The sequence below is a fragment of the Meles meles genome, chromosome 2, assembly GCF_922984935.1.
Source record: "Meles meles chromosome 2, mMelMel3.1 paternal haplotype, whole genome shotgun sequence".
Lineage (NCBI taxonomy): Eukaryota > Metazoa > Chordata > Mammalia > Carnivora > Mustelidae > Meles > Meles meles.
Window position 1 is genome coordinate 119,112,311 of NC_060067.1, and position 13,446 is coordinate 119,125,756.

The 13,446-nt window shown below is 39.1% G+C and overlaps 1 protein-coding gene across 6 annotated transcripts in view; it reads left to right on the plus strand.

Annotated features, from left to right (window-relative positions):
- The first annotated feature begins 7,090 nt into the window (after positions 1-7,090).
- SNCA (synuclein alpha) overlaps positions 7,091-13,446 on the plus strand; it is a 146,629-nt gene continuing 140,273 nt past the window's right edge. Inside the window, exons 1-2 of one of the 6 annotated variants that reach the window (XM_045985732.1) lie at positions 7,091-7,170; positions 9,707-9,852. In XM_045985732.1, the coding sequence (XP_045841688.1) occupies positions 9,732-9,852 (121 nt within the window). In that variant the 5' untranslated portion in view covers positions 7,091-7,170; positions 9,707-9,731. The other 5 variants (XM_045985698.1, XM_045985690.1, XM_045985714.1 and 2 more) reach the window with 5 other exon arrangements.

A 13,446-nucleotide genomic window follows, 5' to 3' on the forward strand; every position in this document is an offset into this window, starting at 1 on the left:
GGATGGATCCTAGGACCCTGGGATTGTGACCTCAGCTGAAGGCAGATGCTTAATGACTGAACCACCCAGTTGTCCCTAGTCTAAAATGTGTGTGTGTGTGTGTGTGTGTTATGTTAGTCAGTATACAATACATCATTAGTTTTTGATGCAGTGTTCCATGATTCATTGTTTACATATAACACCCAATGCTCTGTGCAATCTGTGCCCTCCTTAATACCCACCACCAGGCTCAACCATTCTCCCACCCCCCTCCCCTCTAAAACCCTCAGTTCATTTCTCAATGAGTCCATAGTCTCTCATGGTTTGTCTTCCCCTCTGATTTCTGCCCCCCTCACTTTTCCTTTCCCTCTCCTAATGTCCTCCATGTCATTCCTTATGTTCCACAAGTAAGTGAAACCTTATGATAATTGACTTTCTCTGCTTGACTTATTTCACTCAGCATAATCTCCTCTAGTCCTACCCATTTTGATGCAAAAATTGGGTGTTCATCCTTTCTGATTGCTGAGTAATATTCCATTGTGTATATGGACCACATCTTCTTTACCCATTCGTCTTTAGGAGGACATCTTGCCTCTTTCCACAGTTTGTCTATTGTGGATATTGCTGCTATGAACGTTGAGATACAGATGGCCATTTTTTCACCACATCAGTATCTTTGGGGTAAATACCCAGCAGTGCAATTACCACATTGTAGGGTAGCTCTATTTTTAATTTTTAGAAGAATCTCCACACTGTTTTCCAAAGTGGCTGCACCAACTTGTATTCCCACAACAGTGTAAGAGGGTTCCCCTTTCTCTATATCCTCTCCAACATTTGTTTCTTGCCTTGTTAATCTTTGTCATTTTAACTGGTGTACGGTTGTATCTCAGTGTTGTTTTGATTTGAATTTCCCAATGGTTAATGATGATGAACATTTTTTCATGTGTCTGTTAGCCATTTGTATGTCTTCACTGGAGAAGTGTCTGTTCACGTCTTCTACCCATTTTTTGACTTGATTATCTGCTTCTTGGGTGTTGAGTTTGGGAAGTTCTTTATAGATGTTGGATATCAGCCCTTTGTCTGTAGTGTTATTTGGGAATATCTTCTACCATTCCGTGTGTTGCCTCTTTGTTTTGTTGACTGTTTCCTTTGTTGTGCTGAAGATTTTTATCTCGATGAAGTTCCCAAAGTTCATTTTTGCTTTTGTTTCCCTTGCTTTTAGAGAGGTGTCTTGAAAGAAGTTGCTGTGGCTGATATTGAAGAGGTTACTGCCTGTGTTCTCCTCTAGGATTTTGATGAATTCCTGTCCCATATTAAGGTCTAATATTTTAATAAGGAAAGTGAAGGGGAATGTAAACAGAAATTGACTCAGAAGAGAATCTGTGAGACTTAAAGAACAATTATTTCTCACCACAGAGAAGCTGATTTAAGAGAAGATCATTCATAATACACAAGTAGATATGAACAATTATTAGGCAAGCTCTTGTCCCATTTTTGGGAAGATTGTAGGGGAGAAATTGAACTCAAGTGATGTTTATGAAAATTAAAATTAATTTTTAAAAGATTGATTATATGAACAATATAATTTTTTAGTCAAAAATGATTTTACAAATATATATTTATTGGTGCGGTTATTTTTTTTAAAGATTTTATTTATTTATTTGACAGAGAGAGATCACAAGTAGACAGAGAGGCAGGCAGAGAGAGAGAGGGAAGCAGACTCGCCGCTGAGCAGAGAGCCCGATGTGGGACTCGAACCGAGGACCCTGAGATCATGACCCGAGCCGAAGGCAGCGGCTTAACCCACTGAGCCACCCAGGCACCCGGTGCGGTTATGTTTTAATGCTAAATTCTTTATCAAGTTGCAACTAAGAAATAATTTCTTCTTACAGTATCTGGATAATGTGCTTTTTATTTACAGCTGAAAAAATTTCTTAAATGCCACTTACAGCTGAAAAAATTTCTTAAATGCCACTTAAAGCTTCTTTTTTTTTTTTTTTGAAGATTTTTTATTTGTTTGACAGAGAGAGATCACAAGTATGCAGAGAGGCAGGCAGAGAGAGGGGAAGGGAGCAGGCTCCCTGCTGAGCAGAGAGCCCTATGCGGGGCTGCATCCCAGGACCCTGAGACCATAACCTGAGCCGAAGGCAGCGGCTTAACCACTGAGCCACCCAGGCGCCCCATTAGTTTTATATTTAAAATCTATTACTAGCTCAAAACTTCTTAAATGCCACTGTTCAATTATCTACAGAGGGGAATATATTAGCTACCTGGATAACTTTGATGTTATGATTTCTGTTTATAAAGGCATTATAACTTCAGTTCAAAACACTACACAAAACATTATAGTTGGTCCTGAAATATTTTTCATCCATTTATTTTCTCTCCTCGAAACTCAAATGCTGCTGAAAAGTAGATCTGTCACTGTGAGGTCAGGCTGTCCATTTTTCACTCACCTGGAGCATTAGAGGCTGAGTTTCTCTCTGAATTGGATATTCATTCAGAAGTCTTTCAGAACTGCTGTCTCAATGAGTCTGGCAAATTTAGAAACTATTTGCCGTGTCATTTTATTTTTCTCCCATGGCAAATCAACATATTTCATACAGAGCTCTGCTACAACCTCTTTAAAGAAACAAGGTTTAAAGAATGCAAAACTGCCAATAAATTTAGTAAACATTAATTCTATCACGATCACTATTATTTCTTCAAACTGCTGAAGCAAATTGCTGTGAGTGATGTTACTGTAATCCATACACTAACAAGAGAAAAGCGATATTGGCAGATTTTTAATTAGTGATCCCTATCAATCCTTCTTATCTCCCCCCACCCCAAGCTTCCCACAACTTCCATCCCTGGTTAGAAATGTTTTATTTACCATAATAAGCCAAAGTTACTGACAGGGAGACATCAAACACCTCAGATATGTTATAAGGTTGATGGAAGGTCAGGGAGGTCTGGGAATAATATTCAAACTGTTCTAACAAAAAAGTGTTTCCAAAGGCACGGGGACTAGTTAATAATAATGCCTACTTATACTGAGAGATGCCAGTTCTTAGTTCTTTGCTGAGAAACGTATAATTTATTCCTTACAGTGATCACACAAGACAAGTGAGATATCATCCTCATTTAATAGGTGAGAAAATTTGAGATAAGAGAGGTTGAATACTTGCTCTCAGTCACTGCTACTAAGTGGTAGAAACTTACTAAGTCCCTGTGTTTAATTTGTATCTGCTATCCCTATTCTCAGAAATCTTCCAGGCTCACCAGGGTTTAGTGCATTTCTTGAGCTCATAAACACGTTTATTTTCTTCTAATACTGAAGCATTTGAACTTTTTAAATCCTAAAATATTCAAATGTCTTTTCTATCTGGCTTTAAAGTCCTTAGTCTTAGAATTGTGCGTGTCTTTGTATTCCTAGCACCAAAACAACCACAGGGACATTTAAAATGATATGCAATTGAATTTCACCTATTTCACATGGCACTTTCTTGTGGTCACAATTTTCAGTCATTCTACATTTTTGAGGATATACTACAGTATTAATAGATATGATAAGTTACATCGTGCTACAGTAAATGTCCATTACATTTTGCGACCTATGGTATTGTAGAGAAAATGAAGTTGTTCATGGGGTCAAATTAGAAAATCTCCTCTGGCACTATATTCCCTCTTCCCTGTTTTTCATATCTTTTTGGAGTAACTTTATTGCCCTGTATCAAGCTCAACTGCTTTTAAAAATTGTACACAATCGCTATCTATATCCATTAGGCCTTTGCTTCTGTACTCACTATGAAATTACAAGAGAAACCCACCATGATGTCACTAGGGCATGCTTTTCATACATCCGCAGAAAATGAGAGAAAGGTACAAATAGAGAATAAGATACAGGTGGCCCAAGAATTAACATTACATTGTCCCTTGTGTTCACAACAAATCTAGAATATTATCTAAAGACAGTAAAGATTGTATTTTCTTCACTTAAAGATATTAAATCAATTCCTATCTGCTCTTTAATACTTGGTCACAAAAAGCTTCCTTATTTTTCATGCCATTCCACTTTGCTGCATAAGCTTACCTTATGGCACACTTAGAAAATTAGTTGTAAGGGGAAGACAAAGACAGTCTAGGCTAACCATGTATCTCACAGAACGTTAATCTCTAGCTAAATTACTATATTAAATTCAGATAAAACAATCTCATGAAAGAATAACAAAGTGTTTGGATTTCATTTACCAAAGAGAAGACCGAACACATGTGTAGTAGTTATTAACAAAATGCACACATCAGCAATGTCTCCCAGTAGGTTATTCTTCCATAGTCTTTATGAAGTACAGGACATTTGTGAGTTAATTTTTTTTCAAGTTTAGATTTTTTTTTTAAAGATTTTATTTATTTATTTGACAGAGAGAGATCACAAGTAGAGAGGCAGGCAGAGAGAGAGAGAGAGAAGGAAGCAGGCTCCCTGCTGAGCAGAGAGCCCAATGTGGGACTCGATCCCAGGACCCCGAGATCATGACCTGAGCCGAAGGCAGCGGCTTAACCCACTGAGCCACCCAGGCGCCCTCAAGTTTAGAATTTAATATATTCACACAGTTAAAAGTTTACTTAAGGCTATGATGTCAATCAATGATGAAAATATTAAAAAATGTCTTTATTAACTTCTTTTTTTTGTCCTTAGAGTAATTCCATTTCCTTAAGAATGCAGAGCTAAAGAATTATAAGTAGAATATAATTAGAATTTAATAGAAAGTAATTAAAAGTTTATTGAATGCTTACTGTATTCAAGATGCTTTGGGGGAGAAAAGAGTAGAATACAGAATTATAACTATAATTCTAATTGACCAAAAATTGGCTTACAATTTCTTTCTTTTTTCTTTTTCCCTTCTTTTTCTTTTGGCTAAATTTCAAATATGAATGCTCTGTTTTATAATAGCTCAAGTTCTTCTTGATTTCTACAGTCAAATCTAAACCCTGAGGCTATTTCTAACAGAACTGGGTCCCATCTTTTTCCTCCCACCCAGTCTGTAAGGTTTTAGAGAGAAACTGATAACTCAGGAGACTGTTGTGCCTTTTGGAATGGTTCCTGCCAGATTATCTTAGCTCTGCCACTTAAGAGCTAGGCAATTTCAGCCTTTAACTAAAATTCTTTGAGCTTCAGAGTCCCTGACTATAAAAGGTACATAATAAAACTTAATCTACCTACTTGTTGTGATTAAATGATGTAGTGCATTAGTTTTCTGTGAATCATAAGGTACTATATAGGGGTGTTATGGTATCATGCTATGCTATAAGAAGCACAAAAATGTAATAGCCACTCCAAAATAATTCTCTCATTGGTCTGTCATGGGACCTAAGAATATGCCCCTTTGATTTAAAGCACTAGGTTTCGAGGAGATCCCTTTTAAACTATAAATATGTCACATGATACATTAAATAATTGTCATTATTGTCTATCAAGGTAACTTGCAGTGATAGGTCACAGTGGAAAAGATATTTTATTGCAGTAATAAAAGGAAAAAAAAAACCCCAAAAGCAATAAAAGGAAACAAACTACTGATACATGTCACAACATAAATGAACTTCACAAATATGTTGAGGGAAAGGGAAAATATTTCATACTGTACGATTCAATTTTTGTGCAATTCTAAAATATATACAACTATGAAGGGCAAAAGGGAATTTTTGGGGGTGATGAAAATGTTCTGTTTTCAAAATGGTGTGGGTTAACAGAAAGAACACACACTTACATACCTACATGCCCCACACACATACACACAGAACCACAGATACACAACTACAGATCCTTACTGAAAATACAAGTGCAAAAATCCCAAATAAAATAGCAACACAAATTGAAATTATAACCATATCAAAATGGTGTGGGCTACACTAATGCATGCATTTCTTAAAACTAATTTAAAGGAATACTTAAGATCTGAAGATTTCACTGAATGTATATTATATATCAATTTTTAAAAAGACCGTCTAAGTGTTATTGTGGATATTTTAAAACAGTTCTTATATTTTATACAGGCTGAAATATTTAAAGGTGAAAGGATATATGTAATTCTTGGGATTTAGTAAAACATAAAGGATGGTGATAAAAAAATGTAGAGTGGGTGAACATATAGATCAAAAGTGATTAGCCATACATTAAAATATGGTGACAGCTGGGTGATATTCACATGGAATCCTAAATTCTCTCAATTTTTGTTTATGTTTAAACATTTTTCAGAGTAAAAAGTTGAAAAGAGAGGGCTCATCTGCATTCATCTCCTCATTTACAGAACAAAACTGAACAGAGAACATAACTTGTTCAAAGTCTCAAAACCAGGTAGCAAACCAGCTCCAAAGTTTAACCTTCTTTTTCTGATCTCAAGGAAACAAAATATGAACAATTGGAAAGGCTGCTTTTAAAAAGGGCAGACCAATAGTGCAAGGATGTGTTTAAGCAATATATCTATCTATATCTATATCTATCTATATCATCTGTATCTATATATATATGGTCCCTGGTTCCTGTTTTGTTGTTATTGTTGTTGTTGTTAAGTTTTGATTTTGGTTTCAAAGAGTTGTTTTGTAGATTTAAGTTGCATTTTACTGGGTGGGATGCCTGGGTGGCTCAGTCAGTTCAGTGTCTGCCTTCTGGTCAGGTCATGATCCCAGGATCCTGGGCTCCAGCCTCAGGTCATGCTCTCTGTTGGGTGGGGAGCCTGCTTCTCCCTCTCCCCTTGCTTATGCTCCCTCTCTCTCTCTCTCTGTCAAATAAATAAATTAATTAAATATCTTTAAAAATTGAATTTTACTCAAATTTCAGAATCCAAAAGAGTGTGGGGCTATAGAAAGCATTTTTTTCTACAAAAAATAGAAAATGAAATAAAGGTAACATAAAGCAAAATCAAACAAACAAACAAAAAACATGCAGCAAAGACTTGTTTCTCCCTTCCAGTGCTAACATCATCCTCCCAATTCAGGCACAAACAGCGAACGCGTTCTGTTAGAGGGAGGAGCTTGGTTCTCCATTCTGGTGTGATCCAGGAACAGCTGTTTTCCCTCCAGCTCCGAAAGAGGTGAAATGTGTTAAGCGATGCAAAAATTGTCTTCCAGCCTGCGCGTATGTCTGCGTGTCTGTGTGTGGGAAGCAATGTGTGGGGTGTCAGCTTCGAGGGCACCGTGAATCAAATGAGAAAGGTGAGTAGTGTGTAGAAGGGACGAAAAAATCGAATGTGATGTTTCAGGAAGATAAACCATGCTAGATTCGTCTCCTCCATCAGGCACTCGCGTGTGAAAAGTAAATTCCATCTCGAGAAAGAAAAACCCAAGACCGCTTGGTATCGACGACTGGGGAATATTTATTCTGTGTTCCACTGATGGGAAAAATCGGCGTCTGGCAGCCGCTGATTGGCGGACAAGAAAATGGTGATAGTGGGGTGGAAGGAGATTCCAAGAGGCTCCTCCTGCCTCAACCTGTAACTCTGCCTCACTAGTCTCCTGTCCATCCGTGGGACCTTTTCGGGCTCATCCGAGATTAAGAGGTTAAGAGCAAACGAAAATCTGAGTAATATTTGAACAAAAACATCCCTAACGTTGTGTCCTACCATCGTTCATCAGAATTTCAGCGACCCGAGGGTTACGTGCTCTTGGTAGCACTGGTTGAACCCCCTTCCTGAGCTGCCTGACTCCTTCAGCAGCCTCCCAAGATGACGGCTCTATCTTTGGTGGTCGATCCCTCAGACCCCCACTCCACTAAGGTTTCTCCGATAAGAGGGTCCCGTGAGTAACCAGAGGGAGGGCGGAGACAGCGGAGGAAGGAGGGGGGATGGGAAAGAGGGAGAAACATCAGCCTAAGCCTAACATCTCCAGATAGCCCCAAGAGTCCCCTGGATCCTGAACTCGAGGTGAGGCGCAGAACACGCCACCTCCCGGTCCCCGGGCCCAGGTTAGCGGCTGGAGTTGGAGGTACAGCCTCCCCCTCCCCGCCGCCCCCGCCCCCATCCTCACCCGAGTAGAGGAGTGAAGTGCACGCGGCTGGGAAAGCAGCGCGCGCCGGGAGAGGGGCGGGGAGAGGCGCTGACAAATCAGCTGCGGGGGCGGTGAGCGGAGGGGAAGGAGGAGGGGAAAGAGGAAGAGGAGGAAGACCACGACAACGAGAAGGGGACCCGACAGAGGGGGTGAGAGACCGAGCGCCGCAAGCGTGGGGCGAGGTGTGTGCTGGCTTTGGAGCAGACCCGAGGACCGAGCCTGGCCCTTAGCATCCTTTGCGCTCTCTCCCTGCCTTGCCTTCCGACCCTCTGTCTCTTTCTCTTGGATCCAATTGTGCGGGGGACGGGGAGTGGCAATTCGACGACAGGTTCGTGGGTTTGCCTCCCACGCCCCCAGCCTCTCATCACCGGCTTGTGCTGACAGCAGCCTCCTCTGGGGACCATCCCTCTCCTGGTGCTGCCTCCTCCCTTCCTGTGCGCTTCTAATTCTCCCTCTTCCCATTTAAATAATATTTGGGAATTGTTTTTATAAACCTTCTGTAAGGGGGTTGTTGAGAGGAACTGTAGTTGGGAGGATCAGAGGGGCCCAGGTAAGTACCCCTGGATCTAAACGGGCAGCTTTGTCAATACCGGGGGAAACCGGGGAGGAGAGGAGTCGTGGACTTCTGGGAGGGAGGTTGTTGCTGCCATAAGGACCCGCGGTGTCGAGTCTCTCAGAGGTGGGTGCTTATCTCTTTAGCGAGCTGAGGAAAGTAAGTTGACCTGGCTTCCTCTGGCATCCGATATCCCATTCTTTCGTCCCCAAAGGCTGAAAGGTTAGGCTGATTCTCTGGGATACGCTTTTCCCTTGGGAAACGCGAGGATGCTCCATGGAGCGTGAGCAGCCAACTTTTATTTCTCTTTTACCTTAAATCCCCAGTCCGCCCTCTCCGTTTTCTCGGTGAAGTAAGCAAGCTGTGTTTGGCACATCATTAACTGGAAGCGCAGGGAGGGCAAGGCAACAGGTGGTAAGGGGTTAACAGGTGCTGGCACCGGGTGGGTAGCGAATGCACGCGCGCGGAGAACGCCCCCTCGGGTGGCGGGCTCGAGTCAGGAGACTGATCCTGGCTCTGCGCTGGCGCCTGCTCAGAGTAGGTAGCTGGGGGCGGGGGTGGCGGGTCAGGTGGATTAGCGCTGGTGCGTGTGGGCTCACTGTGGGCGGGAGGTTGAGCCACACCCAGAGTGAGTAGTTCTCTTACCTACCCTATTGGTGATCGACCAGTTAGCTCTCTTCTGGGATTCATTTTAAGACGGTCCCTGAACCCATGTCTCCAGCTCCTGTTCTTTTCCTGTGATCTTTTAAACGTACTTCTAACTTACCTTGTCACCATTTGGACTCTCGGAAGTTGAAAGAGGGGTCCGTCTTTTCATGTAACTACACTTCGCAAATACAGTAAGAACAACTCAGATGATTCATCCTATTCCATGTTTAGACCTCTAGAATCTACTAGCCAAGATGGATGAGGGATGCTAAATTTTTAATGCAGAAGGTAAAATTAAAAAAAAAAAGCTTTTTTTTTTTTTTTTTTTTTTTTGGTGGTGTTGGTGGGGCCCAGTGACTGAAATAAGAGTATTAAAAAAAATAATAAGAGTCTCACACTTTTGGGATTTGTACTGACCTTTCAGTGGTTTTTATCTTGGGTGGTTCTAATTTTATTTTATTCTACCCAAAAGTTCTCATTGAAATTATATTTTGTGTTCTCTAGTGTGGTGTAAAGGAATTCATTAGCCATGGATGTATTCATGAAAGGACTTTCAAAGGCCAAGGAGGGAGTCGTGGCTGCTGCTGAAAAAACCAAACAGGGTGTGGCAGAAGCAGCAGGAAAGACAAAAGAGGGTGTTCTCTATGTAGGTAGGTAACCCCTACTTGGCATCTTGATATTTATGACTGATAGGTTAGAATGATTGATGGTCTAAATGCTGGTATTACTTGCTTGATTCATTTTTGCATCACCACTTGTCAAAAGGAGAAACTGAGTCAGAGGACTCTGTGGGTAGGTAAATGTGTATATTTGAGCTAATAGTAAAAAGTAAGGATAATTTTTTGTTTTTTCAGAATATTTAATTTTTCAGTAATACTTAGGACTTTTTAAATAAATGCTTCTGTGCATAAGAGACTATAATTCATAAAAAGTTTTTAAAACTCAATCTCAAAAATAATATTTCTAAGAATCAAATTCATTCATGGGCCTTTGATTTTTTTTATCACTGTGAGTAATATTAGCAAATTTTAGTGTATTTGTATTTTAAAATAAGACTTGAGTATGGCCCTGGGATATGTAAAAAGAGACCTATCGTGGCCCTAAAAAGGAAAGGACAGAAAAATCTTTGGTAGAATTCATCCTTGTGACCATTTGGTAAACTGAAGGCTAATTGCTCAAAAATGTACCCAAAGGCTGTGGCTAATATCTCAGAGACATTTATATATCTAATTCATTTATCAAATGACAGACATACTAAATAATGAGACCGATGTTTATCTTTTCTACTTGTTCCTAAATTGCCACTTTGTAATATTCATGCAGATCCTGACTCTGTTTTGCTTATCTTGAACTGTGGTAGGTCGGGTGTTATTTTACAAACTACTTCAAATTCTTTGGGGAAGGAATAGACACATACATAGACAAACACTCATCCACAGGGACACATGCACACGCTCACCTTCTGCTATTCTGCCTCTCCTCTTTGTCTTCTGCTGCTCTGAGCTCTCACACATTCTCTGGTGGCAGCAGGAGCACAGCATGTGCAGGAAGGTGGAAGATGAAACTATTGGGGGGTAGATGGTGCTGGCCTATGTCTGTGGGTGAAAGACAGCTATGCTGTCTCTCCAACATGGATGCACTGAAAATGAGTTATACTTGGGATGATTTTTGTGAATCCCTCTCATATTTTTTTCTCATTGCTCATAGACTCTGAATTGGCTGGGTTTGCTACAAATCTTCAGTTAAGTTATTCTTTCTCTTAAGATGTATTTTCAGAAAAATCATTGAATTAAAGAGTATTACAAGAGGAAAAAATGAGTTAATTTCAAGTGTTTTTGTGAAGTGTGAATTATATCTTTTTAGGTGGAATTTGTAATACCGAATCAGTGTTGCACCCATGATCAGTATCTTTATAGTTGTCCTCAGTTTTCTAAGTTGTGCAAGTGTGTGCTTGCAACTATTCTTTTATTTCCATTATTTTATAATTTAGTAACCCTAAAGATTTTTTTAGGTTGCTAATATTTAATCCCTTAGTTGGTAGTGAGTCTGGAACTATTGAATATTAATTTAATACACTGCTGTTTTCTAGGTTTTTCATCTGGTTTTATCATCTGGAAAACCTTTTGTTTTCATTACCAAACTATACACTTGGGTAAATGATTTTATTTTTTTGAGATTAATTCTGCTATTTGTTATTATATAAAATGTAATTTGTTTACATGTCCCATGTATTTTTAAATCATCTTCAATATGTATCATGGTATTTAACACATGGTGCATTCTATAAATTATTTATTTGTTGTGTTCCAAAGGATAGTTAAAATTCAAACTCAAGTCCAGGATTTAGGATGAAAACTGACTATGATAAGACAGAGTACATAGGTCAGGATTGATAAAATTTTCTGTAAAGTGCTAGACAGTAAATATTTTAGGCCACAAGCTCTCTGTGTCAATGAATCAACTCGGTGGTTACAGTGTGAAAGCAGCCATAGACAATAATTAGCTGTGATCCAATAAAACCTTACTTACCGAAACAGGTGTTAAGTTCATTTGGCCCATAGACTGCAGTTTACTCGCTTCTGGAAAAGTAGAGAGAACATAGACTTCATGTCACAAAAACCTGAATTCTAATCCAGGCTGCATCATTTATTACTTTTAGAATACTATAAAAGTTACTTAATATCTATGAGCTTTACTTCCTTCATTTGTAAAAATATTATTTAGATAAATGCAACTACCTTGCGGAGTTTTTGTGGGAATGTCATAATAAAACAAAACACATGAGTAATAAGGCACACTTTTAAAAAAATTAAAGACTTTATTTTTTTGGTAGCAATTTAGGTTCACAGCAAAATTGAGAGGCAGTTAACAAGAGGTTTCTCATGTACCCCATGCCTTCACACATGCATGGCCTCCCCCATGATGTACATCCTCCACCAGACTGGTACATTTATTAGAACTAATGAACCAACATTGGCACATATCATAATCACCCAAAACCCATAGCTTAATTTAAAGTTCACTCTTCGTATTTTGTACGTTATTTATATTCTCTGCATCTGGACAAAGGTATAATGAAGTGTATATGATAGTATCATATAGATATTTTTGGTATCCTAAAATTGTTTGTGCATCACTATTCATTTCCCTCCACCAACCCACAGCAACCACTGATCTTTTTTTACTATCTCCATAATTTTGCCATTTCCAGAATGTCATATACCTGGAATCATACAGTATGCAGACTTTTAACATTGGGTTCTTTCACTTAGTAATATGCATTTAAGGTTCTTCCATGTCTTTTCATGACTTGGTAGCTCATTTCTTTTTCGTACTAAATACTAGTTCCATTGTCTGGATATACCACACTTATCCATTCACCTACTGAGGGACATCTTGGTTTCTTCCAAGTTTTGGCAAGTGTGAATAACACTGCTATAAACATCCATGTGCAGGCTTTTGATTGGACATAAGCTTTCAGTTCCTTTGGGTAAATACCAAGGATCACTATTGCTGGATCATATGGTAAAGATATGTTTACTTTTCTAAGGAACTGACAAACTGTCTTCCTAAGTGGCTGGACCGTTTTGCATCCCATCAATAATGAATAACTGTTCTTGTTACTTCACATCCTTGTTGGCAGTTGGTGTTTCAATATTCTAGATTTTGATTATTCTAACAAGTGTGTTGTGGTATCTGATAGTTTTGGATTCCATTTCCCAGATGACATATGATGTGGAGCATCTTTTCATAAGGTTATTTGTCATCTGTATATCTTCTTTGGTGAGATATCTGTTAAGGTATTTAACCTGTCTTAATCTGGTTGAGTTTTAAGAGTTCTCTGTGTATTTTGGATAGTAGTTCCTTTTCAGACATATCTTCTGCACATATTTTCTCTCAGTCTGTAACTTTTCTCACTCTCCACACTTCCTTTCATAGAGCAGCAATTTTTAATTTTAATGAAGTCCAGCTTATTGATTCTTTATTCCATGAGTTGTGTTTTTTGTGTTATATCTAAAAGTCATTGCCATACCCAAGTTCATGTAGGTTTTTTCCTGTTATTCTAGGAGTTTTATGGTTTTGTATTTTACATTTAGGTCTGTGATCCCTATTGTCTTAATTTTTTGTGAAGGGTTGTTGTCTATTCTTTGTCTCCTTCTCCTTGTTTCTTCTTTCTTCTTGCATGTAGACGTCCATTTGTTCCACCACCATTTGTCAGAAAGACTGTCTTTGCCTCATTGTAT